General features: G+C 41.6%; 1 protein-coding gene and 1 pseudogene across 2 annotated transcripts in view; both read right to left on the bottom strand.

Moving 5' to 3' along the window:
* Positions 1–8,354, bottom strand: part of LOC139547991 (RNA N(6)-adenosine-methyltransferase mettl16-like) — a 34,484-nt pseudogene extending 26,130 nt beyond the window's left edge.
* Positions 8,355–9,102: 748 nt separating this feature from the next.
* Positions 9,103–13,297, bottom strand: part of LOC139547987 (lissencephaly-1 homolog A-like) — a 57,000-nt gene continuing 52,805 nt past the window's right edge. For both annotated transcript variants that reach the window (XM_071357250.1, XM_071357251.1), the window contains exon 11: positions 9,103–13,233. In XM_071357250.1, coding sequence (XP_071213351.1) covers positions 13,160–13,233 — 74 coding nt within the window. In that variant the 3' untranslated portion in view covers positions 9,103–13,159. The remainder of the gene's footprint in view (positions 13,234–13,297) is intronic.

Below are 13,297 nucleotides of genomic sequence, written 5' to 3'. Positions count from 1 at the left end.
AGAAGCTAGCAACTCAGGACACTCTTCATCCTCAAACAGAGACCGCAGTCAGAGGGAGAGAGAGAGAGGGGGAATGAGGGAAGAGGAAGAGAGTGAGCAAGACAGAAAGAGGATGCAGAGAAGGAAAGGACAGAGACAAGATGGAGGTATAGAAAGTACACAAGGCAGAGAATAAGAGCAAGAGAGATGTGCTCTATTACGCGACGTCAACTCTAGCCCAGCACCAGGTGCAGTGATGACTGCGCAGTTGAGTTGACATCAAAAACAACATTATCCCAATAGCCTCCCTTTCCTCTCCTGCCTGTCTGTATGTCTGGTCTTTCTCTCTACTGCACCTGGCTACCTACCCAGCCATAATAACCTGTCCTGCAGACACAGGCGAAGGCAATACTGGTCAACCAGGACTGCTGAGGGCTTTCAATCTAGCCTCTAAGCTTCTTAATGCAAAACTTTATTTCACCTTGTAAATTAAATGTTTCATGGGATCCGGTTAAACGTTCCTTTAAAGGAGTTTTTCTCCAGTCCAACAAAGTGCCTATGCAAAGCCATTACTCTGTCACTCAGAAACCTATTTGAGTGTCTGCCTGCCAGCTGAAAATCTTTTGCCAGGGTGTGTGTGCGCGCTTAGACAACCTGCCCCTCACCAGCAGAAGCATAAGCTGTGTTCGAATATTCATACTAACCCAACCCTACTATTTGTGATATAAATTGAGTATGTAGTATACTTATTGGTCATAGTTAGTATGCTAAAAGTTCTCGGATGTCGTACTAAATTCACCCAAATGCGAAGAATACAGCAGTGGACACTAGGTACATGCTGTTCAGAAAATGCCACAACGTTTTCAGATTTGAAGAGAATGGCGGAAAATATTCAGCCGAAGTACAACGAGAGAGGATACAAATTCATTTCTTTAACTAATTATGACAAATATTACGAAAATGTTGAGCAATGTAATAAAGTAATGACTTTTTAAATAAGTTACGTTACACCTTATGTTGGCTGACAATTTGTTAGCTACACTATCCTTACGAACCGCATAGCATTACAGCAGTATGTATCGGTATGTTAGGTAATGTTAGTTGGATACTAATAAATCGAACTTGCCAGGCAGTATATTAACTACCCATCGTTTATTGATTTGATTATTCATGTCATTCTTAGCTAAGTGGTGTAGTCGTTGTGCATTCTCAATGGACATTGTTAATTCTGGGTTTCTACTCTGATTTCAGAGCACTCTAATGTGAGTGTACCAGAGAGCAGAGTAACTGATGAATTTACGAACGCTAAACACCTGTTGAATATGGCCAGTCAGTAAAAGTCGGCAAAAAAAAGCATAACTAAATTGTTGTTAGTAGCACAGTTACAGTCACCAACGCTCTGGATAACATGAAAACAGCCTGACCAGCTCTGCTAGGGGGAGTACAATGGTCAGAGAGAGGTGTTCTCTCATTTGTGTATGTTAGTAGCTGCAAGCTAGCCAACATTCGCTTGGGTGCTTGACAGCCATTGTGAGGTCAGAACGCTCGGATCAACCCTACTCCTCCACCAGAGCATCAGTGTGCGTTCTGAACGCCCCGAGCGAAACACTCTGAATTTACCAACAGAACAATCTGACAACACTTTAGATTTACGAACGCCCAGAGTGCACTCTGGCACTCCAGATTGAATATACAAAACACACCCGAAATCGTAAAATGTCTAGCTAGTCATTTGTTATGCCAACAAGCTAGCAAGAGGTTGCATAGCAACATCATCAACTTCCGGTATACAGGTGAGGTGCTAATACGCTGAACTGAAAGGATACCTTTCGTTTAGAGTTAGGAAGACCCAGAGTTACCTCTGTTGCAGAGGATAAGTTCATTAGAGAGTTACCAGCCTAAGAAATTGCAGCCCAAATAAATGCTTTACAGAGTTCAAGTAACAGACAACTGTTCAGAGGAGAGTGCATGAATCAGGCCTTCATGGCCGAATTGCTGCAAAGAAACCACTACTAAAGGACACCAATAATAATAATAATAAGAGACTTGCTTGGGCCAAGAAACACGAGCACTGGACATTAGACCAGCAGAAATCTGTCTGATGAGTCCAAATTTGAGATTTTTGATTCCAACCGCCATGTCTTTGTGAGATGCAGAGTAGGTGAACGGTTGATCTCCACGTGTCGTTCCGACTGTGAAGTATGGAAGAGGTGGTGTGATGGTGCTTTGCTGGTGACACTGTTGGTGATTTATTTAGAATTCAAGACACACTTAATAACTTCTTTGGGATAGGGGGCATCATTTTCACTTTTGGATGAATAGCGTGCCCAGAGTAAACTGCCTCCTACTCAGTCCCAGATGCTAATATATGCATATTATTATTAGTATTGGATAGAAAACACTCTGAAGTTTCTAAAACGGTTTGAATGATGTCTGTGAGTATACCAGAACTCATATGGCAGGAAAAACCTGAGAAAAAATCCAAACAGGAAGTGGGAAATCTCAGGTTTGTAGTTTTTGAACTCAGCCCCTATCGAATACACAGTGGGATATGGGTTATTTTGCACTTCCTAAGGCTTCCACTAGATGTCAACCGTCTTTAGAATGTTGTTTCAGGCTTCTACTGTGAAGGTGTGCCGGATGAGAGCTGTTTGACTAAGCGGTCTGGCAGCAGCCTCGTTCTCAGTCACGCGCGTTCACATGAGAGGTATCTCCCGTTCCTTTGCTTTTCTACAGACAATGGAATTCTCCGGTTGGAACATTATTGAACATGTATGATAAAAACATCCTAAAGATTGATACTATACTTAGTTTGACAAGTTTCTACGACCTGTAATATAACTTTTTCAACTTTTCATCTGACGTTCGGCTGGACCTGAACGCGCGTTTGGATTTGTTTACTAAACGCCCTAACAAAAGAAGCTATTTGGACATAAATGATGGACATTATCGAACAAATAAAACATTTATTGTGGAACTGGGATTCCTGGGAGTGCATTCTGATGAAGATCATCAAAGGTAAGTGAATATTTATAATGCTATTTCTGACTAATGTTGACTGCGCAACATGGCGGATATTTCTTTTGGCTGGTTTGGGCTCTGAGCGCCGTACTCAGATTATGCTTTATCCGTAAAGTTTTTTAAAAATCTGACACAGCGGTTGCATTAAGGAGAAGTGTATCTAAAGTTCCATGCATAACACCTGAATTTTCATCAACATTTATAATGAGTATTTCTGTGAATAGATGTGGCTCTCTGCAAAATCACAGCATATTTTTGAACTACTGAACATAACACACCAATGTAAAATTAGATTTTTGGATATAAATATGCACTTTATCGAACAAAACATACATGCATTGTGTAACATGAAGTCCTATGAGTGTCATCTGATGAAGATCATCAAAGGTTAGTGATTCATTTTATCTCTATTTGTGCTTTTTGTGACTCCTCTCTTTGGTGGGAAAAATGGCAGAGTTTTTCTGTGACTTGGTGGTGACCTAACATAATCGTTTGTGGAGCTTTCGCTGTAAATCATTTTTGAAATCAGACACTGTGGCTGGATCAACGAGAATGTTATCTTTAAAATGGTGCCTAATACTTGTATGTTTGAGAAATTCGATTTATGAGATTTCTGTTGATTTGTATTTGTCGCCCTGCAATTTCATTGGCGAGGGGTTCCGCTAGTGGAACGGGGTTCCCCAGTCCTAGACAGGTTAACCAGCATGGCTACCACAGCATTCTTCAGCGATACACCATTCCATATGGTTTGCGTTTAGTGGAGGCTGCTGAGAAGGCTTTCCACTAGATGTTGGAACCTTGCTTCGGGGACTTGTTTCCATTCACTCACAAGAGCATTAGTATGCTCGGGCACTGATGTTGACCGATTAGGCCTGGCTCGCAGTCAGCGTTCCAATTCATCCCAAAGGTGTTTGATGGGGTTGAGGTCAGGGCTCTGTGCAGGCCAGTCAAGTTCTCCCACACTGATCTCGACAAACCATTTATGTATGGACCTAGCTTTGTGCACGGGGGCATTGTCATGCTGAAACAGGAGAAGGCCTATCCCAAACTGTTGCCACAAAGTTGGAAGCACAGAATCGTCTAGAATGTCACTATGCTGAAGCATTAAGATTTCCCTTTACTGGAACTAAGGGGCCTAGCCCGAACCATAAAAAACAGCCCCAGACCATTATTCCTGCTCCAATCCTTAAAGTTGGCACTATGCATTCGGGCAGGTAGCGTTCTCCTGGCATCCACCAAACCCAGATTATTCCATTGGACTGCAAGATGGTGAAGGGTGATTCATCATGCCAGAGAACATGTTTCCACTTCTCTAGAGTCCAATGGCGGCGAGCTTTACACCATTCCATCCGACACTTGGCATTGCGCATGGTGATTGTAGGCTTATGTGCGGCTACTCTGCCATGGAAACCCATTTCATGAAGATCCCAACGAACAGTTAGTTATTGTGCTGACGTTGCTTCCAGAGGCAGTTTGGAACTCAGTAGTGGAGGTCGACCGATTAGTCGGAATGGCCGATTAGTTAGGGCCGATTTCAAGTTTTCATAACAATCGGTAATCAGCATTTTTGGACACCGATTATATTGCAATCCACGAGGAGACTGCGAGGCTGACCACCTGTTACGCGAGTGCAGGCAGCAAGGAGCCATGGTAAGTTGCTAGCTAGCATTAAACTTACCTTATAATAAACAATCAATCTTAACATAATCACTAGTTAACTACACACGGTTGATGATATTACTAGTTTAACTAGCTTGTCCTGCGTTGCATATAATCAATGCGGTGCCTGAAATTGTGTCACTTCTCTTGCGTTTAGTGCAAACAGAGTCCGGGTATATGCAGCAGTTTGGGTCATCTGGCATCTTGCGTTCAGTGTAAGCAGAGTCAGGGTATATGCAGCAGTTTGGGTCACCTGGCTCGTTGCGAACTGTGTGAAGACCATTCCTTCCAAACAAAGACCGTAATTAATTTGCCAGAATTTTACATAATTATAACATAACATTGAAGGCTGTGCAATGTAACAGAAATATTTAGACTTAGGGTTGCCACCCGTTCGATAAAATACGGAACGGTTCCGTATTTCACTGAAAGAAAAAACATTTTGTTTTCGAAATGATATTTTCCGGATTTGACCTTATTAATGACCCAAGGCTCGTATCTCTGTGTGTTTATTATATTATAATTAAGTCTATGATTTGATATTTGATAGAGCAGTCTGACTGAGCGGTGGTAGGCTGCAGCAGGCTCGTAAGCATTCATTCAAACCGCACTTTCCTCCGTTTGCCAGCAGCTTTTCGCAATGCTTGAAGCACAGCGCTGTTAATGACTTCAAGCCAATCAACACCCGAGATTAGGCTGGCAATACTATAGTGTCTATTAGAACATCCAATAGTCAAATGTATATAAAATACAAATGGTAAAGAGAAATAGTCCTATAATAACTACAACCTAAAACTTCTTAACTGGGAATATTGAAGACTCATGTTAAAAGAAACCACCAGCTTTCATATGTTCTCATGTTCTGAGCAAGGAACTTAAACTTAGCTTTTTTACATGGCACATATTGCACTTTTACTTTCTTCTCCAACACTGTGTTTTTGCATTACTTAAACCAAACATGTTTCATTATTTATTTGAGACTAAATAGATTTTATTTATGTATTATATTAAGTTAAAATAAGTGTTCATTGTTCATTCAGTATTGTTGTAATTGTCATTATTGCAAATATATATATTAATATAAATAAAAATATATATAAATCGGCATCAGCTTTTTTTGGTCCTCCAATAATCGGTCGACCTCTACTCAGTAGTGAGTGTTGCAACCAAAGACAGACTATTTTTACACGCTACGCACTTCAGCGGTCCCATTCTGTGAGCTTGTGTGGCCTACGACTTCGCGGCTGAGCCGTTGTTTCTCCTAGACGTTTCCACTTCACAATAACAGTACTTACATTTGAACGGTGCAGCTCTAGCAGAGCAGAAATTTGACGAACTGACTGTCTCTGACTTAAGCAGCCATCGTGTTTGTTTTCCCACAACCAGAAGGGGAGTAAATTACACAAAAGGACACCATGATGTGATGTGACAGGACTCAGCAGTCACAATCACACAATCTTTCCCCTTGTCAGTTCTGTGAGAGAAACCTCTCTCAAGCCTTTGTTCTGTGAGGAAAAGTGAAGACAATATTGACAGTAGAGATGCGATCTGAAAAGCCACTCGTAGATAGAAAGCAGCCCCAAAGCTCTCTGCCTATCGGTCCCTCCGTCTCTCTCTATCCATCCTTCACGCTCTGTCCCTCTCCCTCCACCGCCCTCTCCTCTCTCTGTGCATATTTCACATCCCTGTGTATGTCCCAATTACTGGCTGGCAGACCCTGCCCTCCAGTCAGGGAGAATTGAGACTGTCTCCCTCCCTCATCATGCTGTGTGACCCCCACTCTGCACCTCCCATACCCTCTCCAGCTCTGGTTCCTCCTGGTTTCCAACTTTCCACTCCTCCCCATCAGAGCTGAGATTCTGTCTGTAGCGCATGCATTAATAATTTCAGTGATCCCTTTTTCTTCCTCTGTAGCCGATGAACATCACAAGCAACCACAGGCATTTGTCTAAACCCTGCACCAATAGTTATATGGGAAGCTAGTGTCTATGGGTAACATCTGTAACAAACTATAGCACCACGACCAGGTCACTAATCATCATGGTTGTTAGCAATGATGTCCGTTAATGTAGTTAAATAAAGGTTCAATTCAATTTAAAAAAAAAAAATAACGTCATCCTGTCTAAATACAAAAAATCTGGAAACCCCATTTCCTCCGAAAGAGGAAGGGAGAAAAACATATTTTTTTATGGTGTGATAAGAGGAAAATCAAACTGTCTTTGATGCCTCTCTCCTTCCAACTCTCTGCCCCTCCTACTGTGAGTTCAGCTAGCAGGTGACATAGGGAGGACACACACACACAGGTGAGAAAGCTACAGTAATGAGAGAACATGCTGGGGAGTTGGCAACACTCAATAAAAAAAATGAATTCTGCCACACACATGGGTTTTACTGGTGTGACACCAAATCAATAGTGGCACAAAATGACACTAAGTCATAGTCAACAGCAGTGGCTCCCAACTTCGGTCCTTTAAGTACCCCCAACAGCACATTTTTGTTGTAGCCCGGGACAAACATACCTGAGATTCAACTCATTGAGTGCCTGATGATTAGTTGACAAGTTGAATACGCCGTGCTTATCCGGGGCTACAATAAAAATGTGAACTGTTGGGGATATTCGAGGACCTGAGTTAGGAACAACTGGGCTACAGCATATGTACTGGGGCGTATTCATTACGCCGATTCTGTTGCAAAACGTTTCTTAAATGGAAACAACCCTTTAGCTCAGTGGAAGCAACCGGAACGAAACGGGGAGGGTCCTAACTACCATAATTTGTCCAATACAACTTATAGTTTTGCTCTGTTTGCTTACGTTTGGTTCTTAAACGGTAAACGATTTCCGTAGCTAATGAATAAGCCCTGTACTCACATAGCTCTGCCACCCAGGTTGGTGTGGACATGCTGTTCGAAGTCTGGATACTTGGAGGCCAAGTAGGCAAAGTCCGGGGGCTTGTCTTTGTAGTGGTTCCGCGGGTGCATTGACCTGTTTAGTGACATTCTCACTTCACCGTGGAGGAAGAACACATAACACACAATTGTAAATTTTTAACTAAAATGTTTGGAACGCTAACAAGTTAGCTAACTGACATAAATGCGTGTAAAATACTACATACAAAAGGTAAAACTATGGGGATAGTATCTAGCGTGTTAGCTAACTAAACGCATTAATCAGTAAACTGCAAGTTAGCCACCTAGCTAAAGCACATTTCAACTCCATGCCAACAAGATGGCTATACAAGACCTCTAAATGAGATCCCTATCGTTAGCTAGCCTCTTGTTATAATGGTAGTGACTTGAATACCTGAAATATTCGCTCGGGAATATATTCGTATGTAAAGTTGTCTTGCACACACGATCTGAGAACTCACGTTGAACTTTTTTTTTGCATAAACGATACAGCGTTTCTTCTGGGATGGTGGATGAAATCACAATTCTGCGACGAGACATTGGTGAACGTCGATATTCAGCGCATTCTTGAAACAGTCAACATTTTGAAGGGTCAGAGCTATCCGGGATCTTTGGTTAGTCCCTACCCTAAACCTTAACCATAACACATTCCTACTTCAATGGAGGTATGGATCCCGCCAGCATGGATATTTTGAAGCATGACAGGTTGAGGCTACATATCATCAGTAGTATTCTGGCAACAATTTATAGTTGATGTTGAGTGTGTGGTTGATTGATCTATTATCCACATACAAATGATTCTTCATTCAGAAGCAGATGGCAAAATTATGGCAATTGTACACCCCACCTACCCAGTCAAACATTTGCAAAGAGGCTACAGTAAAACAGATTTTGACACTTGCACAAATGTATCCAAGTGAATTAAAATATTGCTTAAGCAAGTGTATATTTGAGTCATAATCTAAACTGCTCAGCATGATTAATCTGTTCCCAGAGCTGCATTTTACACTTCATCTATATTTTTCAAGATCATGAGACATTTGTATTGTAGTCAGACAATTAGACATAGCAGGAAGGTGCCAGCCAGGTGGAACCATGCACTTACCTGGTAGAATGCAAAGAAATAACTAAAGACACCAACATGGTCTTAGAAATTTAAGATTTAGATTTTTGGGTCTGTTAATGTAAATTGTCAATCACATTCAGTTTCAAGTATGGTTTCCATCATCTCTTGGCATACATCACAGCTGTGAACATTAAAAATTAATCCCTACCATTATATTAATACTTCACACACACAGTATACTGGCAATATGTAATTATGATCATTTAATGATGTATCATTTTCTACCCAAGAGAAAATACATGCCATTCGCTGAAGAAAATCATGAAATGTTAATACTTGCATTCCCCGAAACCTTTAGCTCAAAATCAGAAAATCCCTAAATGAACTGATCTTTTGTAGACATGTAATATATCAAGCAGTGCATGTTCTTTGTTGAGAACCCCCCCCTCTAACCCAATAAAAGGACAACGTTTACATATTTTTCTTTAATTATGTTGCAAACAATAATGACATCCAGATATTTTGTTAGCAATTTTGCTGTGTGAAGAGTGAGAAAGACGTTGAAAGCAAAACTATAAATCCTGTTCAAGCTGTGAAGAAGTCTGAAGCCCTCAATCTATTCACAAGGCAGATTATAGCAGACAGATGGACTTGAGACTGGGGGGGAAGGACCAACAGACAGTGCAAGCTTGTCTGCCAGTCCCTCTGATCCACCTAGCCAGTGCAGCATAGGGATTGCTTGGGAGCTGCAAATGGCAAAAAGTGATTTCTTTTCACAGGGCGCAGGGAAGGTACAATAGCAGTTATGGAAAGCATTCATTCAATGACAACTATATTACAAGGGGAGACACACATTCTCCCTCTGGACAATTTGTTTATAGACCTTGTCTAACCCAAGAAAAGGAAAGCTGAGTTTTTCAATAACAATAAGAGTCAAGTCAAAAATCCATTTAGGTTCACTTCAGGCCTGGTTTTGAATTTACACACAAGGAACCTGATATCGTAATCCTGAATTAAGCTAATCTAAAGAGAGAATCGTCTTAAATCAGGAAGCTAACAGCCTAGGATTGAGAACAGAACAGATCAGGACATCTGAATGCTGAAGCTAAACCATGTCGTCTTACTGTAGTTACATTTTTGGGGTTTCAGCTAAAACACGTTTTATGGTGCATCAGCACCACCATTTCCAATTGTCCTATCGATGGTTGGTGTAACGGAATGAACTCACGCCAACTCTCCAATCAAAGTCTCTCCCTCCCTCTGACAGAAAGGAGCTTGGAGAAAGACCTGTCTAGTCTGATTAAATACATGGGGGTCTCTAGTCTAGAGGAGGCATAAGTGGTATTCTCTCAAGGAGGCTTCTTTTCTCTCAGAACATCTTTAGTCTGCCACAATCCCATCGCATATAGAGGAATGAAGGAGCAAGTTCATACATTTACAGATGTCCTCCTTTCAGCAGCAACAAACAACCACATTAAGTACAGCACGGTCTGTCTGCAGCCATCAAGCCAGCCTGAGCCAACCTGTCTGGTGTCTTTGAAAAGTCAATATGCAAAATACACAGTATACATACATAGATACACAGGGACAATACACCCGCTTACTGGCAAGCGACAGTAGGGGTACCACCCCTTCTCGTAAGAGATGGAGTTCTCTTATCCTACTTCTCGCTCTTTTTACAGTATATAAATTTGTCAAGTGGACCGACTAGCCTTTGACAGCTTAGCTGAGTGGCCTGTGGCTGATTGAGTCTGCGTCTTAAGTGCACTAATTTTAGGGAATAGGGTGCCATTTCAGACTCGGCCTGAGTGTTCAGTGGCTTACATCATAGCACTTGAACCAGAAAGGCTCACAAGACCAGATGGCTCAGCCTCTGGTACAACAGGGGTACATGCAGCAGTGGTATTGTCGACAGGTCAAAGGGTTCATCACACTAGCCACTATGAGGGTTCAGAGGTCAACAGCAGCAGATAGCTACATCCAATCAAATACACACAGGAAGAGGAACAGGAAGTTATTCAGCAAAGAAGCTTAAAATAATAAAATCAGTTAAGCAAGTGGAGTTCTTTATTATTACAGAATTGCATCATAATGCAAAAAGGCTGATTAAAAAATGATATCTTGTTTATGCATTTTATTGAGTCTTAAAATTTCTCTTCGATCGCCAGTCGGACAAAGAACTAACGAAAAGCAGGGATGTGCAAGATAATAGGATTTTTCCTCGCCTGCTGCAGAGTAAGAAGCAATATATTATTTTTTGTTGTTGGGGGGAATGGTTGGTCTCCATTATCATGGAGGGATTTGGTTAGATTAGAATTAGTTCCAATTGTCATTTTTCATTATTTCTTCAGCCTTCTAGCTCATTAAGATGAACAGAATAGGATACAGATGTGCTTGCCACCCAGGAGACTACTGCAATGCGTTAGAGTCGGTCCTGTGGAGTTTTGACTTAAGAGCTCTTCACTAGGAAAGGCATCTAAGCACTCTCCTGTGCACAAACAGATCCTAGTAGGCCTAGCCCAAAGTCTGTCTGTGGCAAGGGAGCTGCTGTATGTAGTCTTAGGGGTGAAGATCCCTTTACAAGAACTACCACCATCAGACCTCTACTGTACAGAGAACACAAATCATTCATTAGCATGTCTACTGCTAGCATTTTATTTCATCATCAACTGAATGAATGAACCCCCCCGAAAGTTAACCAGTCAGTTCAGTGGAAACACAGATTTGGACACTTACCTACAGCTCAGTAAAAAGCTTTAGTTTACATATCTTTCTCCCCCACAGAAACAGCTTTATTACCTCTAAATTCTTTGTAGTTTTCCAGGGAGATATTTTGCACATCAAAACCTGAGGGGCAACTTTGACTCCTTGTCATGCTATGACGACGTCTCTCTGACTGTGTCCGACTCATTTAAAACTTGCATATTTCATCCAAAGCTAAGGCTTAAGCTTACCCTCCCTAATTTACACAGCCCATAGAAGCAAGCAGCACAAGACAATGGCCAACTGAGCATCAAATCTCTTACATGATTCCTGTAGTATAAGGGACAATAAAACCCAGCTGACACCTGATTTGTCATATGGTTAGAAAAAGGGAGAAGGTTCGGTTGAGTCCAATGGAAATCACTCAGGTTAGACTTGAGACAACAGTGAGACATCTTACAGAGGGAGGGAGACACCTAAAGGTCTTTCTTTTCAAGTGCTTGAGATTAAAAAGAGATGATATCCCTGAAGTCAGCTGCTAAAGGGCCAAGTGCTAAAGAAAGGCTGAGGCGGTCGCCTGATCAGTTGCGGCCAACCATAAGGTCCCGTACAAGTCCGAACAGACAAGGGGCAGCGTTTCAGGGAGGAGTAACCTCACGCTATCGGCTCACATAGCCTAAATGCTAACCTGAAAGTCATCAGTCCACTGAGTTTTTAGCCAAAATGCTAACCCACTGAAATAAGGGCGCCAACTACGCAGCCTAGCCAGGTTAATTCATTCAGATGCCAATATAGAAAGGTTCTGATTCAATAAACATAATTCAGTCATTGGATAGGATAATTCTAAGCCTATCAGGAGTGGTTTTGCTACTCAGTTTAGGACGCGTCGTCATGACAAGAGTACAAAGCTGTTTTGTTTTCTAAACCCCCAGATGACCGAAGATAAACAGTTTGAAACATTCGTATATGCAGCCATTAGTATATTATCTAGTTCCACATGACGAAGAAAAATGGTATGCACACTTCAGAAGTGATGTTACAAAGCTACAGATTATTCCAATAACAAAACCCCCACAGACAGACAATCTCATATCCTCCGACATCAAGGGATTATACTTTTCCTTTTGTTTTTTCCCCTCAAAAAGGTCACTGACAGACTACAACAGTGAAAAGGAGAGAAAATAACTCAAATTAAATTAAAACAGAAAAAAAGTGACAAAAATTATAAATCTGACACGAAAAGAAACGACAGTCTTTTTTCAAATTATCAGTGTTAGCGCCCTACGTTTTACACCCAGTCAAAGAATGTGTCCCAAAAGGCACCCTATTCCCTGTATAGTGTACTACCTTGGATCAGGGCACATAGGTATTGCACCATATAGGGAATAGGGTGGCATTTGAGACACACACAAAGAAACATCTGCCTTCAATAAGTAGGTAGGTAAGGCTGCATGTGACAACAGACTTAGCCAGCCCCGCCCATGTTAAACCTATGGTACTTCTAGACAACCTTATGTAAATTTACAGTATACAATTTTGGATTCATCATCACCATGCAATAACACTTTTTTTGCTGTGTAACATTTAATAGCTCAATCTACATCCAGAATAATGTACATAAAAGGACCATAGTTATTGGACCAGAGCACGTGATGACAGGATAAGGTATTAACCATGGTGTGTGAGTGTAACCAGAGGTGATGAAAGAGATAGTGTGAGGTGGAGTGTAGGGGGGGTGGAATGAGGCCTATAGGAGGTGGGGTGGGAGGAGGGGGGGGTGGTAATTGGGATGGTGGTGGTCCGATCTTCTTAGGCCTGATCGGATCAGCGACACTCCCACACTTTTACTGTTTGATCTACGCTCCCGGTGACAACATACGGCGCATTCTTGTGGAAATCTGAGGAGGAGGAGGAGAAAGGGCATCAGTACAAAGGAAGAGTAGATAATTTGTCTATTTCACT

This window comes from Salvelinus alpinus, chromosome 21, assembly GCF_045679555.1.
Source record: "Salvelinus alpinus chromosome 21, SLU_Salpinus.1, whole genome shotgun sequence".
NCBI classification, from domain to species: domain Eukaryota; kingdom Metazoa; phylum Chordata; class Actinopteri; order Salmoniformes; family Salmonidae; genus Salvelinus; species Salvelinus alpinus.
The sequence above is the reverse complement of the archived record's forward strand: the minus strand, read 5'-3'. Positions and strand labels throughout refer to the sequence as shown.